This window comes from Brachycentrus maculatus, unplaced genomic scaffold (genome assembly GCF_059751285.1).
Source record: "Brachycentrus maculatus isolate JH-2025_06_01 unplaced genomic scaffold, ASM5975128v1 h1tg000396l, whole genome shotgun sequence".
Taxonomy (NCBI): domain Eukaryota; kingdom Metazoa; phylum Arthropoda; class Insecta; order Trichoptera; family Brachycentridae; genus Brachycentrus; species Brachycentrus maculatus.
Genome location: NW_028281145.1, coordinates 1,249,933 through 1,267,197, shown reverse-complemented (window position 1 = coordinate 1,267,197; position 17,265 = coordinate 1,249,933). Strand labels below are relative to the sequence as shown.

General features: G+C 32.4%; 2 protein-coding genes across 5 annotated transcripts in view; one reads left to right on the top strand and one right to left on the bottom strand.

Annotated features, from left to right (window-relative positions):
• Positions 1 to 17,265, top strand: part of LOC148302939 (C-Maf-inducing protein-like) — an 87,737-nt gene that overhangs the window by 58,944 nt on the left and 11,528 nt on the right. For all 4 annotated transcript variants that reach the window (XM_088270782.1, XM_088270781.1, XM_088270779.1 and 1 more), the window contains 6 exons: positions 7,468 to 7,596; positions 13,973 to 14,023; positions 14,161 to 14,232; positions 14,336 to 14,425; positions 15,938 to 16,179; positions 16,468 to 17,145. In XM_088270782.1, the coding sequence (XP_088126908.1) occupies positions 7,468 to 7,596; positions 13,973 to 14,023; positions 14,161 to 14,232; positions 14,336 to 14,425; positions 15,938 to 16,179; positions 16,468 to 17,145 (1,262 nt within the window). The remainder of the gene's footprint in view (positions 1 to 7,467; positions 7,597 to 13,972; positions 14,024 to 14,160; positions 14,233 to 14,335; positions 14,426 to 15,937; positions 16,180 to 16,467; positions 17,146 to 17,265) is intronic.
• LOC148302940 (uncharacterized) lies at positions 7,675 to 12,258 on the bottom strand. Its single transcript, XM_088270811.1, has 4 exons — positions 12,098 to 12,258; positions 11,852 to 11,994; positions 10,172 to 10,376; positions 7,675 to 9,608 (listed from the first exon to the last, which is right to left on the bottom strand). The coding sequence occupies exons 1-4, from the start codon at positions 12,167 to 12,169 to the stop codon at positions 8,112 to 8,114; spliced, it is 1,917 nt and encodes a 638-aa protein (XP_088126937.1). The 5' UTR covers positions 12,170 to 12,258; the 3' UTR covers positions 7,675 to 8,111.

The following is a 17,265-nucleotide window of genomic DNA, read 5'->3' as shown; positions in this document are numbered from 1 at the left end:
AGACCAGCTATCCCTTCATCGTTTAGGTGGTCTTCCTGGGGGTCTGATCCCGCTTATGCTGCTTACCACAATGTTGATTTGAATTGAATTAAAAATTTGATAGAGGTGTTGTCCCATGCTAGGTATCGCGGACTTCTGATGCTGATTAATGTACCTACGTTGTTTGATCCCTAACTTTGCTACAACTCAAAATTTCTAATAATTTTCATTGTATGTTGTATAATGTATATGCTATGTGATCCTTGAAGCCTGCACACTTCACCTCAAGGTTTATAGCAAAGAAAACAACAACAAAAAACTTATCGGCTCACCCTTTTTTACGTAACATACGAAAGAATAATTAACCACTAACTTCCGTTGCTTTTGCGATAAATTAACATTGAGATTATAATATGACATTCGCACAGAAATTAAATCAAGTTATTTATTTTGTAATTTTACTTTATTACAAATTTTATTGCATAAGGAAACCATTCATGATTTCTTTTACTTATAAAGCTATGACACAAAGTGTACAGCATCTAAATTAGGATTACAATATTTTATCTGGACCCCGTCGGGATATTTTTAGTCAAAGATAAAGAAGAATAAAAAGTTAGTTTCTTTCGTTGTTTGCATTCCTCAGACTGACTCATTTTTATTCCCGCGGGTACACGTTTGTTATATGTATGTAAACAATCATTATACGAGACCCGCCTTCCTGCAAGTACTACCTACGTCATTCGTGTACAAGCTACTGCTGGCAAACTGTGCGTTCATAAATTTTGAATTAGGTCACAGAAATCGCCTCCGATTGGTTTTAGATAATATAATATAGATAAGTCACTAATATCATAGATATGAATCATATGAATACATCATAATATATCGTGGGTTTAAGCGTTTTAATTAAACATTCAAGGATAAATTCTATTATTCTATGCAATAATTACAAAGTGCTCTTTAATGCACAAAATAATTATTGGTTGAAATTATTTAGTTGTTTAAAGGAGAAACAAGGAAATAAAATTAGTTTCAAAGATACCCGTTCTCAATTGTGGATCCAATCCATGCATAAACGTAGAAATTAAGAAAAACAAATCCATCATTGGTTTTTGATTAAATATTATTGGTGTATAATCAAATATTGTTGGTTTATTATTATTACTGATAAAATCTAGTTTTGTAAAATCAATCGCTCTGAATATTTCAAGGACGCAGTGCAATCAAGCATTTACTGTTATATGCCTATAACTGGTATAGTATAATATTTTATTATTCAACACTCGTAAATCCACACATATATTGGGTTGATGCAAAAGTTTTGACCGTTTTTTACATATATTTTTTTTTAATTTTTTTTTCTTGTGTATTATTTATTTAATAAATTATATAATTTCCATCAGTTCTTATAACCTTCTCCCATCTTTCTATCAACTTATTAATACCAGTAGTATAAAACTCCTTGGATTTTAATGCGAAAAATGAAGTAAGGGATGTTTTTACCTGCTCTATTGAATAATTTTTTTCATCATTTAATTTTTTTTGCAGTGATCGGAATAAATAAAAATCAGAAAGAGCAAGATCTGGAGAATACAGTGGATGCTAGATAACATCCCAATTTAACTCATTTAGCTTGTGTTGGGTCATCATAGCCACATGTGGTCGCGCGTTGTCGTGATGAAACACTGCCACTTTTCTGTTTACCAATTCTGGTCTATCCTTTTGAAGGACCATGTTCAATTTGGATAATTGCTGACAATATCGTTCTACTGTACTTGTCTTATCGTGTTCCAAGAGTTCAAAATACACAATACCCTTATTATTCCACCAAACACAAAGTATAACTTTTTTTTATGGATTTCGGCCTTCGAAGTTGTTAATGGGGCTAGTCCAGGTATAGTCCAATGTCTTTTTCTTGTCACGTTGTTGTACACGACCCATTTCTCATCTCCCGTAACCAAACGATGCAAAAAAGGTTCATGTTTTTCTCTCGCACTCAAAGCAACGCGCGTTGAAACAGGATCCAATAAATTGGCAGCCGACAATTGATGAGGTATCCAAACGTCGTACCGCGAAACCATTTCCATACGCTTCAAATGTCTTAATGCGATTGTTTGGTTGACTCCCATCATTGACACAATCTCCCTGATGGTTAGACGTGGATTGGTGTCAATTATGACTTTTAATTCGTCGTCATCAGACTTCAATGGCCGCCTGGTACGTGGTTTATCAATGAGTGAAAAATCTCCAGATCGGAATTTTGCAAACCATCTTCGTACCTGTCGAACTTTGATGACATCTGCTCCATACACTTCACAAATGTTTTTGGTTGCCACACTCGCGGTATTGTCTTTACGGAATTCATAAAGTAATTTTGCATAATTCTGCACTTTATCGAACGACATTTTGAAAAAATACAAGGGGTTATTACTGTACTCTGGCCAGGCCAAAACTGAATAGAAAGTAGAGGGAAAGCATCATTTATACAATGGAATCATAAAAAAAGAAGATACTATTCATAATTTATGAAAAAATTTTTTTTTACCTGGGATCATAAAAAACGGTCATTACTTTTGCATCAACCCAATAGGAAGGCTACATTTCGCTTTATATATATATATATATATATATATATATATATATATATATATATATATATATATATATATATATATATATATATATATATATATATATATATATATATATATATATATATATATATATATTTATTTATACATATATATATTTATTTATACATATAAATATATATATATATATAAATATATATATATATATATATATATATATATATATATATATATATATATATATATATATATATATATATATATATATATATATAAAGCGAAATGTAGCCTTCCTATATGTGTCAACTCACAATTACTGCTAATTGTATTTTTTTTATTTGTTTATTGAATTGGATTGAATTTATTTATAAAATATTTTGATTAAGTAATCGTAATTCAAAAAAATAAGCGTTGGTATTGAGTACTCGAGATATTATCGATAGTTAAATTTGAATTTAAACTGTAAAGATTTTTTGTAAATAAGAATTATTTTTTCAATAAAAAATATTTTCAAGCATTACTCAGCCCGCAAAGCCTCTAAATTAAATACTTTTTTGAAAGGAAATGGTAAGGATGAAATAAAAAATACATCACGATTACTACACCAACTAAAACAATCTAGAATTTCTTGCGCATCGTTTGGAATACATATATCATGCGACACCAGTTTCGCAGTTAGGCTGAAGCCAACTGTGCTACGCATAAAATGAAAAAATACATCATTAATAAATAAACAAACAAACAAAAAAATACCGTAAATACCCACATATCAGTTTCTGTGTGTAGTCTGTAGGTGATCGGGAAAAAATAGACTTGGACAGAAAATATTCGTAGGTACATAATCTATCATAGAGCAGATGTCTTGCAATAGTATAGATTTTTTTATATCTCTTTAGAATTCGATACTTTGTGAGTAGGAGAATCTGGTATATTTTGCGTAAGCAAGGATGTGCCCACATAAAGTCTGTGTAAGTTGAGTCAGAGCTCTCATCCTGTTAATCATACCTGATCCTGAGCTATCGTGCCTGTTAACCTGTGAGCGGTAATGCCCAGTACTATGTAGTACTAGTACCCAATCGGCAGATTTCCGTATTCTCGAGTAGGTGTCCCAGATGTCCCCGGTCAACTAACTGGTGTTCCAATTCTTCAAGAATAAGGTGTATTATACCACAGCTCACTGGTCTAACAGACTTGTAAATTTGGTAATTTTTCCGATCCTGCAGATTTCCGTATGCTCGAGTAGCTGTCCCAACTCGATCAAGTAGCTGGTGTTCCAATTCTTCAAGAATAAGGTGTATTATTATACCACAGCTCACTGGTCTAACAGACTTGTAAATTTTGCCATTTTTCCGTTCCAGCAGATTTCCGTATGCTCGAGTAGGTGTCCCAACTCGGTCAAGTAGCCGGTGTTCCAATTCTTTGAGAATATGGTGTGTTATTATGCTACAGCCCACTGGTCTAACAGACTTGTGAATTTGGTCATTTTCCCGTTCCAATCTGCTCCCCGTCTGCTCGGTGATGAGTGCAGTGCTCCCGGGACCGCCCCCCGCCGCACCCCCACCCCCTCTACCAACAGTCGCTCCACCCGAGACGTACTAATATAGTACGCCCACCCCCCTCACCCCAATCAATAATGCCTATATCTCCACCGATACCAGTTTTGACCGCTCTATATGGTAAGAAGTTGGACCACGCATAAAATATGCATAAAATTAATTATACAAAATTGATGAGGGTATAATTGAACATATAACACATGGATTTCCATATTCTTCTTTATTAAGATTTTATATATTATAATTTATTGTAAATTGCCAATAGTGTGTACTCCTGAAAAACGGTGTCATATATATATACATTTTTTGACATCTCATCAAAGGTGAAGAAGAATATGGAAGTCTGTTCTTCTTCATCTTTGATGAGATGTCAAAAAATAATATGAAAAGAACTCCTGTAATTGGAGATAATCCAGATTTTGTGAACAAGTATTTGGACACACTCAAAATGACTTATATATATATGTACATTTATGCACATATATGTACATACATATGTGTATTTTCTCTAATCTTTTATTTAATATGGCCATAAATTATTAAGTACTTAAGTACTTAAAAAATGCGTTTGTAATATGTATATATGCATGTAGAAAAGATATAAATATCTAGGTAGAGTTTTGACAGTACTAACCCACAAAGTTTATATCAAATTGCCTGAGGCGTTTGGTGATAGGTTTGTGTAGGTGCCATATTGTCGCTTTAGAGCAATAACGTTGTATCGGCACAATTAAAAGAAACTTTTTATTGGAGACTTGTTCGCCAAAAAATATCTGAAATAAATCCATTTGTTTAAAAATTCGCGTGTTTTCTGATATTGAACAGGATACCAATCTTAATATGTATTGGCTGTCTCTTTCTTTTCTTGCTTTTATTTGATTGTATATCTCTGCATACTATCCACTGACATATTTTTAAGAAACAAGCAATAAGTTTTACAATTATACTTCCATTGAAATAACATTACATAGTTTGAAATTAGTTTCAACGACATCATTTCGTGTTTTTTGTAAGATGAACATAGATATCCACCATTTTGTGTAATCGCTAATAGCGGAGAGAAGTTATGCATACTAAGAAAAAATAAATAAGAATGAAAAATATGCATAATTTTATATTAATTTTCAAAACAAATAGATTTGCGATGTAGGATTATTCAAAATCTCGTATTCAAAAATTTTGGCTTGCTTTTTTCCACAACTTTGTCAGTTACAATGTTTTGACTCCTAAGCGGCAATATTGCGTTCTACTATAAATATTGAAACAGCGTTCTTATCGCGACGAGATAAAAAATAGGCACGTTTATTTGTTCAATTTTTAAATAATAAACTTAACGAGTTACGCGATCCTTTCGAGAGATATTCGTATTGAAAAAGTATTCATATTTTTTTGCCGAACGTACATATGTACATACTCGTGTAAATCTCCATACCTGCGGTGTTACAAGCCGCGCAACGCACCAGTCTACCTTGGGGTAAATCACTGTCGTGACGCAAATGTGACGTAAATAGCGGCGTCACAAATTTTTTAATCGGCAATAAAATATTGAATCCAATTATTCTATTTCGAACTCATTTATATTTTGCCGGCGATAAGTTATGATTGGAAATATAATCGTATACGAAAAATATCGTTTATAGCTTTATTTAAAATAGTTTTTTTGCAGTTGCGGATGATCAAATAGGCGCATGATACGCTTGTTTAGAGGGTGGACTCTCTGGTCTCATGTTTAAAGCTTCGAATTAAAAAAAAATATAAGTAGTTAATATATTCTTACGACGTTAGTATATTTTGACTGACTCTTTTGAGTTGAGGTTGTAAATAAAATAACTGGTCAAATTATAAAACATTAAAAATCATGTTTTCAGGCGGGTCTCATTTATGCGAATATTATCCAGGTTATTTGTGTACGAGGTCCGAACCTCGCATACAATGAAAAGAGTCTCTGCCTAATAAAAGCTTTCCTCATTCCAACATTGATGGTTGTTGTGAACTCACACATACTGGGTCACGAGTTTGATCAATATATCTAGAAGCTCCAAAAATATCAGCACAACTACACAGTTATCAATTATGGGTAGAATTAGTGAATGTTAAATGATCACTTAACCAAGTCTATGACGGTCGTAAGCCCTGTAAATGCCCAGACTTCCATACTTTTTCTTCTTCATCTATGTTGAAATGTCAAAAGAAATTTTTATTTTATTTCGTTGACTACAAATGCATTGTTTTTTGCTTTAATTTTATTATATTTAAAATAAATGACATCTTTTTATGAAATGATTATGCAAGCTTACAATAGTATGAAATATAATATGAGCTTTGTAGAGAACTATTTTAATTTTTAGATATCGTGCTGACCGCAATTTCCGGCCCATTTGCCATAGACGGGAAATAGCACACCGAGAGGTATTCCTATGGGAATAAGTTTCTATTCGGTACTCTTTATTCAAATTGGAAAAGTTTATGGATATTTTTTTATGAACATAATTTATACATATTTGTGGCTTTACTATTTTAGCGTATGTTTAAATATGTAAAATAATTTGTAATTTTTACCAATAATAACTTGCAATGGGTTAAAATGTTTTATTTAACCTAAAATTATTGTATTCCATGTTTTTATAACATCTACTATTTTGTCCCCTTTTCCAAGTATTTTTGTTATAACTTTTTAAAAACTAAGCTGTGACAACATAACGGTTGAGTTCTGCTTTTCATACTTTTACCAGTGATGGTAAATGAGTGCCGCCTTTGTGTCTTTTGTATTCGAGATCAATCGAACCGAATAATCATTCAAATGAATTTGATGTTTTCGAATTATTTTTTATTCTGTATTCTAATGATGATCCGAGTAAATGTTTCATCGGAAAAATAAACAATTAGTTGCAGCAAAAAAGGTTACTGCCCTAAATCAGGCGTCTCTTTCTATAGTTGACCTAATTAATTTGTGTTTGGGACCTCTTCCAAGACCAAAAGAGACCTATCGTCATAGTGCCCTTATACAGCCATTGATATGGTACTTAATAATATATGTATCTATCTCATGACATTGCACAACTTAATGCAATAAATCATACACTGATTCTGAATCTATGTACATGTATTTTACTAATGTAAAGGACAGTTTATGTTTAGTTCCGAAATTTTATATCATGTCAATCGTTAAACGTTTGCATTTTCCAGATTTAAATTTGCATTTCCCAATTTTGATTTACAATGTGATAATAGCCGCCATCGTACGATATTGATCAAGTACAGCGTGAAGCTGGTTTAGTTAATGTTATTGCATATTCGCTTCATGGACTTCTATAAATGATTTCGTTGTTTGTTTTCAGCCATGCGGGTTCCTGGACCCGCCACTGCCCTACACGAGCATGGAGGAAGTGTATTCCATCTCCAGGTGGGATGATAACCACAAGTACTGCCTGAGGATAGTGGTTGGCAACGGATCTCTACTGCTTCAGGTTGTCCGCACAAACTACCATTATTTTTTATCGACCAAATCACACAATAAACATACAGAACACGTTAATAGGAAAAATCTTTATTTTTCAATTAGATCAACATTTTTTTGTTACTACAACATACTTTCAATGTATGGTATCATAAGCTAAGTAATCCTTTAGCCATTAGTAAGAATAGTTTACAAAACAAAAAATATATTTAGAATAACGATTTACGATATTTGTATCTTTAATTCATTATAACATTTTATCTGTTATAATTTTAAAAGTGTGTAGTTATATCATGAAAGCGATTATTAAAAATCTAGTCATATTATTTCGTGAGAAAAATATGAAAAAATATTAGATATTTTAAATAATATTTTAATACGATTTTTTTTTAAATCCTAAGATTCATAATAAGAATTAATAAGAAATATCAACGTATATGCATAAACATCTAGTATGTTATTATTTTTTGATCTTGAAAGAGTTGGAAAAACATTTTTGTATTGCAAATTTGTAATAAAAAATCCTTAAAATAAGTAAAGTAACACAATTAATAGAGTAATTATTAATATTGGATTACAATTAGCAAAGATGGCCTCATTCGACGTATCACCAATTGCAGATTTCACCAGTCCATCGGCATCCAATTCTCTTTTCTGCAACCATTCCTCGACGTTCATCTCCTCGTCTTCCGCCTCGTTCGATAAGTTGTCCGATGACTTCTTAGTTAATGTTTTCATGTTCTCAAAGTCGTTACTTTTTCCAGTATTTAAATATGCACGATTTTTTATAATAGTATCGGATAATGTTAAATTCCTCATTTTAATACCTGATGGCAGATTATCCATAAAGTAATCATTCCCTGAATCGTTTTTGGTCGTACCATTCAAACTTGTTTCGAGTCGATAAGTCATTATATTTTCACGTGTAGTAGTAGTAGTAGTAGTAGTAATATTGGCAACACTCGATGAAGAGTTTATTTTATAATTATTTGCAACAGTTTTGGGGCTGCTATCGTTTTCCTGATTTAAAACTATATATTTTTCTCCTTCATTTTTGGATTTTTTTATGGTAACATTATCTTCAGTTTTATCATCTTTCTCTTTGATCTTAGCATTATCAGTAAATTTGTAAGATTTCGATTCTTCGTCAGTCAGATTATTATTTCTGGTAACAGTATCTTTAACATACGAAATAAGAGGATCCCGCGTATAGATCGTAGAACTCAGTGATGTGGTTTCCAAGATAAGTGTTTCCTTAGCTTCTTTTTCATTCGTTTTATTTACCACCGTATCTAGTTTTTCTAAATTTGGGTTTTTTGCCTGATCGTCACTTCCGTTTTTAATAATTGCACTATCTCTAGCTACTGACCGCATAAGAGGTAATGGCTCATTCTTCTTCACGAGTGTCAGGTTCTTGGAGATTAACTTCGCCAAGGAATTAGAGCCAATTGACGACGTGTTAGAAGTGCGATTTTCGTTCCCTTCACCAGTCACCGATTTGATAGATGTAGAGTTAATCGTAATAGTGGAATTATTATTAGGAATGAGCCGTTTCACTCTCGCTGAATTTGCATTAATGCCAATTTTCCTGTTTCGGTAATTATTAGTCCTGATTTTCTTTTTAGTAAATAGAAAGTTGATGACTTTAGGATTCACTAACAAATCGAAGCAAGGCTCTGTTGCATCATCGAAATTCGCTTTCGCCATAATGATATATTCGGATGTTGTGTGCTGGAAAGTATTTTGCGATATATTTTCTATTTTACTGCAAAACCTTTTCGTCTGTTCGGTTAAATCTTTACCCACCACATCGCGAAAGCTTTGCAAATAAAACCCGGGAAACTTTTTCTTAAATTGTGGTTTGTCTTTGCAACTAGAATAATTATTTTTAAAACAGAGTGTCAGGTTGCCGAGTGGTTTAAAATACCAATAATTGTCGTCATCGGTCGAAATGTCACTCCTCTCTGACGATATTCCTGTTAGTCTTCCGTCGCACTGTAAGTATCCATTATCGTTCCACATCTAGAAAAACAAGTTAACCATATCTTATGCATTCTAAGTTTTTTTGCACATTTCTAAAATGTGCAAAAAAACGAAAGAAATCATAAAATACCTCTCGCAGGGAAAAGGGAGTTATTAGTTGTTCATATTAAAAATACAAAGTACCTACTACATTACTATGCGACGTGTTTACCGTATTTATTTAATTTTTTACACAATTGTTTAAAACATTAGCGGGCTTATTGTTGTAGAGCTCAACTCTTGAAACAGTAATACATACCATACATCGTAACAAGAAATTAATATTAGGATTATTGACGCTCCACTGATTCATACATTTACTGACAAACTGAGAACCAAGGAACAAAAAAACGATTGCTGATCTAAATTTAGCTATCTTGAAACCTTATTCATCCTAGTAAAATTCCAGACGACCTTTTATTAGCTCTTTAGTCAATAATTTATCAGCAAATCCGTGATTCAGTAAACCAGTAAACGGATCAGCGTTTGTGAACGAGATTCACGCAAAATTTAAAATTGACGTATTCCTTATTGAATGAGATTGGATACAAGAGTATACTCACAGACATGTCAGCATAATACTCCTCATGTTCAGGGATGTATTCAAATATATAACAATGTGCGTCCTCTGTGTCATTCCCTGCCCTCTGCGCGTGTGTTGGCTCAGGTGGCTGCTTGCTAAAAGGCCTTCCTGCTACTAATATAGCGAATCCGTCGAACCCAATCATTTTCCGGAAAAGTCGCACTTCCTCAATATTATCGTTTGATCTAAAATTTTGAAGAAAAAAAAATCCGCTTCAATTTTTTAACAAAACATGTTTACGTTTTCCAGGTTTATCTTAGGTTTTTTTTCCACTGAGTAAAATATTACCGATAAATGTTTTAATTTACGCCATATATTATATAAATGTTTACTGTATTTTTTTTTCTCGACATAAAAATGTTCATCAAAAATACAAAATCCATAACGAATTTTTTAAAGATTTTTCCAAATATCAATGCCCCCATCAAAGGTCATTTCATACAAAAAGCGATTCGGAGTAGCCCCAGTTTTCGAGGTTTTCTATTTTGTTACTTTATATGACAACTTTTGTAATTATGCTTTTGACCCATACTTGTATGGAAATTTTGAAAAATAAATTGAAATAATATTTTACGAAAAATTTATGCAATATTTTGAGAAAAGAGCATCAACCATATTTCAGTCCTTAAATTTATTTAATTGATATTTGTATAAATTAGCAAAAAAATATTAAATAGTAATTTGAAATTCACACGGATTAGCGATCGAAAATCTAAATTTGTAATTCTTTCGTCTGGTATAGGTCCTAACTACGGACTTGATGTGTTGAAGTTTTAGAGAATTGTGTATTTTAATAAATTTATTATCTTTAAGTATTTAGCATCGAATAGCAATGTAGATTTTTTTCCATTAAATTTTTGACTCTCGCAAAAACAAATATTGAAATGTCAATGTATACTTCTAAGAAAAAAACTATTACGTAGCACATCATATAATAATTCATTAGCATACTTAGCGTCGGGTACGGGTATTATCAATTAACATTCAAAATAGCAAGAATTTTTACAATAGATTGCAGAATAATTAGTGAAAATAATAAATATGCTAACAAAAAAAATATCATAATACATTTTGTTTTTTTCTGCCACCGTAATGTAGTCAAGAACCATGAGGACCCTGTCCATTTCTTTTTCATTCATGTATTACTCTGGGCTGACATCTAAAGCGTAAAACTGATGTCTTCGCCTTCACGTGATTGATGATCAGAAGATCTGTACAGAGCACAGCAAATGGTGTACAGAGCACCGCATCGGATTGACGTGGTGTTAACTTAATCATTAATTATATGAATGAAAGGTTATAAATCTTGCGTTCTAGATTCTTGAAAATAGAGACATTCCGGCTTTATGGGAAGGGAAATAAAGGAGATATAACAAGTAGGAAACATAAATAGCAGCAATGACTAGGGCACTCGGGGTTGCATACCCGCACCCGTACAGGAAAATATAAGTTGGACATATAAGCCACTGAGATTTTATATCTTGAAAACATAATATGATGCAGTCGTTAGTACCATTGGGTGCAGTGTTAAAAAATATATTTGTAAATGTTATGAAAATTCGTATTTCATTTTACTCATTAAATTTTAATATACACCTCACCAGAAATTCTTTTTCAGTTTTGAAATGAAAATTTAAAATATTCTCTTGTTTTGTTTTACCTCATGATGCCAACGGCTCCCAATAGGTTGGATGTATCGTTGAAGCAACTGGTAGATACTACGACTTTATTTTTATCTAACAACCTTCCAGTGCAATATCCACCGAAAGAAACAGCATTGTTGTAGTATTTTAGTATCAGAACCTGAAAAAAAAACTCAAATTAACATCCTTTACATTCATAAAAGAAAATTCATGTAATGGCGGCTAAACAAATTAGCACAATGTGATTATGTTTTTTAACAAACCGATTTGTCAAATGTTTTTCCCATGACACCAAAAACAATGAAAGGGAACAGTAAAAATGATATCCCCTTCATTGCCTCGAAGAAATGTTCACTTATTAAAACGATATTAAATCTGTATGTTCGAGAATTGCAAAACGACACGCTTCGACCACAGCAATACAAATTTGAAAAAAAATAACAAAACACTCAACACGGACTATATTTTTTTCAAAAAAGGAATATCATCGCGGTGAAATTTTCGAATATTTTCTTACAGTAGGTACCTGAATCTAGTACCTACCTACCTACATATTCGAATAATTCGAGATATATGTAGGTAGGTACTTTTTAAAAATATTTATGCTAGGCTGACTTGCTGACAAAGTGGTCAATTTTCAATACAGGCTTAGCTACTGATTTTTAGCATAACGAAATTCTTTCAAACGTAATTTATGTCCGATGTATTGAGTGAAAAAAATTATATTTTCTTTGAATATATAAAAAAGGGTAACGAAATAATCACACTATTATTAAAACAAAAATGAAAGTAAAAGCGTATATTTTTTCGATTTCCCACGTCAAAATCTATATTGACAGTCTACGTAAAGTATTGTATAGGTAGATGTGGATATAAATTGTCATCAGATTTTTTAAAATCATAACGGATGGCGTCTACTTTCGTTTTTGACAAAAGGTATGGAGCGTCGGTAATTTTATATAAAATGTGATTTGGAATTTTACTGAGTGAGCTTACATACATGGATTTAGGACTAATCGTTTTTTCTATGGATTTTTCGTTGCAAAGACAAATTTTTAAATTAATTTTGTGAAGGGATTCGTACATATTCGAACATTATAACTACAATAAGGGTTACTTACATTGATTAATTAACCATATTTTATTAATAATAAAATTTGTTGTTAAAATAATAAAAATTGTAATGAGAAAAATGACATGGATGTAATTCATGTTATGATAATTAATTTTTTACATGTATGTATTATATTTTAGATTCATTTTATGAAATGTAATGTACCGGGAGCTGAGACTATTCAATGTGATATAAATTACTCTAAGCTAAAATACCACACTCCGCTGTTACTTTGCTACTTTACTTTAGAATTACCTAATATCCAAGTGACTCTGAAATCTAGGTACGGCTTATGCAACACCCATGATTATTTTCTTACTTAGGCTCCAACTTTAAATGTTTTATAGCCTATACCCACTTGTGAGTGGGTTTACTCTTTATGTTTAAAGTTACTACGATTTCATGTAATTCTGAATGATTTTTTTTTGGCAAAAGCACTTGCTATCTCGTTAAATGCGTGAGTTTATACAATTCAGAGGGCTTCCCCCTCCACCTGCGAGCCCCTTGTTAAAAAATTGGCAGCCCAACCCTGGTTATATTTGTGTACCCTACTTTCAAAAGCCGCCAGATCCGATTTTAAGTCGATTTTACAAAAAAATGTAAAATTCTCCGGGTAACATTTATGTTTAAAAGATTTGTCTATCTTTAGATGAAATATTATGAAATATAGAATTTTCCATTTTTTTAAGAAAATTACTCAGTATAAAAAAAAACACAAGACACAAACCGATAGTGACTTCATCTTATTTTTTGACCTATCCCAGCTCTCCGATTGGGCGATATGGGTCAGAAGGCAAGTTCCATGAATATAGCGGAATTTGAAATACAACGCTGTTTTTAAGTATATTTTAGCAGGGTTTTCAAGTACGTATATAATTATTTTAAACAATAAACCCCACAATTGGCATTCCGATAGAGTAAATATTTTAAAATCTTATAAAATTCGATTTGGCGAATTTGGAAAATAGGCGACACTAGAGTATAATAGAAAGTTATTTTAAATGATTTATTATTATTATTGCAGGCAAAAAATTCATACACTCGGGATCAGTGGTTTTACTCCATCCAATGGAAGGTAATTATTATATTCAACAATATATACTTTATTTTGAAAAAATAAAAAATAAATAACTTTATTTAATTGATAACAATGAAAAAATGATTTTGAAAAATTAGTGACAAAATATAAACATCATTAAATTTTTTTTGCAGAGAAATATTTATAAGTTCAGAATGATCCTATTGCAGAGTACAAGGCGGGAAGTTGTTCTGAAAGAACTAAAGGTATTTATTTATATTTTTACATCTTAATATACTTTTTTTTATGAACTGTTTACATTTTAAATTGCCTTCCCATCTTTATTATATATAAATTTTTATTTTTCAGAACATGGTTGACTATGTAATTAGTACTCCGCTACAAGACGAGTCCATCACAAGTGAACCTTTAGAAATCATATCCCAACTGTTAGCTGAGGTTAGTTTTTTTCTTCTAAATATTCTCATAAAAATTGGAGGTATTCATACAAATTTTATAATCAACTACAATTGTAGCGAAGATTGTCTAAACATAACAAGTTATTTTAACGGTATTGTTTCAAAGTATCAGAAAAAATTGTCTTGATATACCATATGTAATTCAGCATTAATTTGATATTGTATTTCATTATATGCTTATATAATGTGTATAATATATTCATTTGGATTTATCTGAGTGGTACATGTCGCTCACTCCTTTCAAGAACGTCATAAATCAAAATACTTGATTTTTCAGGAGAACGTTTTTAAAGTTAAAAATATAATACAATGTATTAAAAATAAACATCAAGCCACTTATTGAACTTTTTACTGAGCATCAGATCTTTTTAGGTAAAACCTGAAGGTTCTTTTCCAATCTGAAAAATATTTATAATATTTAAAAAAATAATTAAACAATACCTTTTCTTCAAAATGCAAAAACAACACTTTCTGCCCTGTAGCGGGTAAATATTAAGTTTAAAATATGCCACTTTTGCTGTAATATAGTACATTTTCTGGGCATTCCGAAAACATGCACAACTGAAAATTGACAATTTTTTATTTATGACGTTCTTGAAAGGAGTGAGCGATGTATCAATGGCTTGGGGAGCATATTTTCAAACTCCCTACAATTCCATTTATAAAGAGATATAGAGTCCATATTTACTAACGAACCTTAAGGACAATATTTTTTATTTAACCACTTAACAGTCAAATTTTGGAGAGAAAATTCGTCTGCGCAGAAAATCATCACCAAACAACTCGAAACAGTACTACTCGAGCACTGCTCGGGTTAGTCAATAAAAACAAATAAATAAATATATTTGGCTTGGGCAAATCAAATCCACCAAGTTGGAATACGATTTGCCCGAGCAGCACTCGGACTCATCAATGCAACACAAATTCCTTCCTCGAGTCACGCTCGGGATAAACTGGCAAAAGGTTAATTGTACTCAAACACTGCATTTAAACCCTGGGGCGGTATATTAAGTATTAAAATATGTTAAGCATCTTTTTTTAAATATTTTTTGTAATCAACTTTTCGAATTGAATGTATTCTAATTGAAATAACATTTCAGGAGTCTTTTAATATGTGAAAATAAAATTTTATGGAATTCTCATCTATGGTCAGAAAGGGAAAGCTATTTATTTTACAAAGTTCTCAAGAGATGGTAGTTCCAACAAATGTGATTGTTACAATGCTCAATAAATACAACATTCGAAAATCGAGACAATATTGTTGATATTAATTTATAATCTGGGCAGAATGATGATCTTTAAACAGTGCATAAAGCCAGCCAATCAGGTCATGAGCCTTGTGAATGCCCAGACTTCTATAACCCTTTTATATAAAAAAAGTGCTTTGTCTCTGCTGAGACACTTGACATATCTTGAATCTTAGGTTGTTTTGGACTTATAAATTTAGATGTTTACTCTTTGAAATAATAAAATATATTAACTGTATTTTTAGGAAAATCGGTGGAGCGATGGAGATGATAGTTGCGGAGCGGCGTTGCGAGTGGCGGGGCCGCTTCTCACAGCTGCTCCACTGCCCGCTCCGCTGGCGGCGGCGCTAGCTAGTCACTGCCGCGCCCGGCCGCGCTCTCCGCGCCTGCGCGACACTCTCGCGCTGGTGGCCGCGAGGATACTCAAGCACAATGTGGACTTTGGCAAAGCACCTCATCTCCGAAGACTCGTACAAGAATATATCAGGTAGGATTCTAAGCGGTCAAGATCATTCTAGCCAATTTTCGAGCGCCTAGGGCTGGGAATCCTTTCGAATTTTCAAACGTTTCCGGGTCAACAAACTTTTCGGGGGCTTTGAATCTTTGGAGTCTACACAGATTTTTAGAGACAAATAAGACATAGCTTAGTACATAGACCACATCCGCTTGATGTACACTTAAGCATGCATTTTTTGGTGAACCTGCAAAATTATAATGTAATCACCTAGTGACAAGTAAATGTTATTAAAAAAATATATTTTTTTTTTATTTCCAGTGCACTAAATCATCAAAATGGTGGAGATGAGGTTGTACGTTCGTGGGTGAAGTCCGTGCACGGTGCAGGACCTATTTGTCCTCATCCTAGAGTCCTGCCCAACCTCGCCGCTGCTTGTCTGGCTGCCCTGCATCAACTACCGCAAGCAAAAGAGAAAAAAAGGGAATTTCAAACTAAATCTCTGCAAAAATCTGAATACGCGAAAGAATATTCCGCAAATAATGAACACTTAACTACGTGTTTGAATTCCCAACCTCCTACTCCTGTACGTTTTGCTTCTCCGACTATTTCTGTTGGATGTTCTCCTTCTGCGACCCCGGCATTTAATACCCCACCAGAAACTCCTTCATTTTCCTTGAATTCTTCGCCAGTATCATCGCTATTTCAAACTCCATCAACTCTTTCCTTAAATGGATCGTTCAGATCAGATTCACCAATAGATACTCTCGCAATGTGTTCACCCTTTCCTGATCCTAGAAAATTGAACGTTTCAACGAGTCCTGTGCTAGAAAACTATGTGTATGATCAAGAAGACTCAGAAAGTGATAATAACAATATTTTATATACTAAAACAGAGCGTAATAGCTCCTTATTACAGTCACCAACAGCAAATCAAACTGATTGTTTATGGACAGATGAAAAGGACCTTGTGTGCTTCGCAAATGTGATCAAATACATGTAAGTTCTACATACTAAAATTAAATATTTTGTTAATGTCTTAATTTTTTCAAGGAGACATATTTTGAAAAAGCATGTTATTCATTTTATTATCGTTTTATCAGAATTTTAATTTTTATG

Bases quoted from the DNA above. Each gene is read 5' to 3' on its own strand.
- LOC148302940 (XM_088270811.1), bottom strand. From the start codon at position 12,169: ATGAAGGGGATATCATTTTTACTGTTCCCTTTCATTGTTTTTGGTGTC. The intron at 10,377-11,851 runs GTAAAACAAAAC...TCAAAATTTTAG, and splicing joins GGAGCCGTTGGCATCATGAG to ATCAAACGATAATATTGAGG. The intron at 9,609-10,171 runs GTGAGTATACTC...TTGTTTTTCTAG, and splicing joins AGTATTATGCTGACATGTCT to ATGTGGAACGATAATGGATA.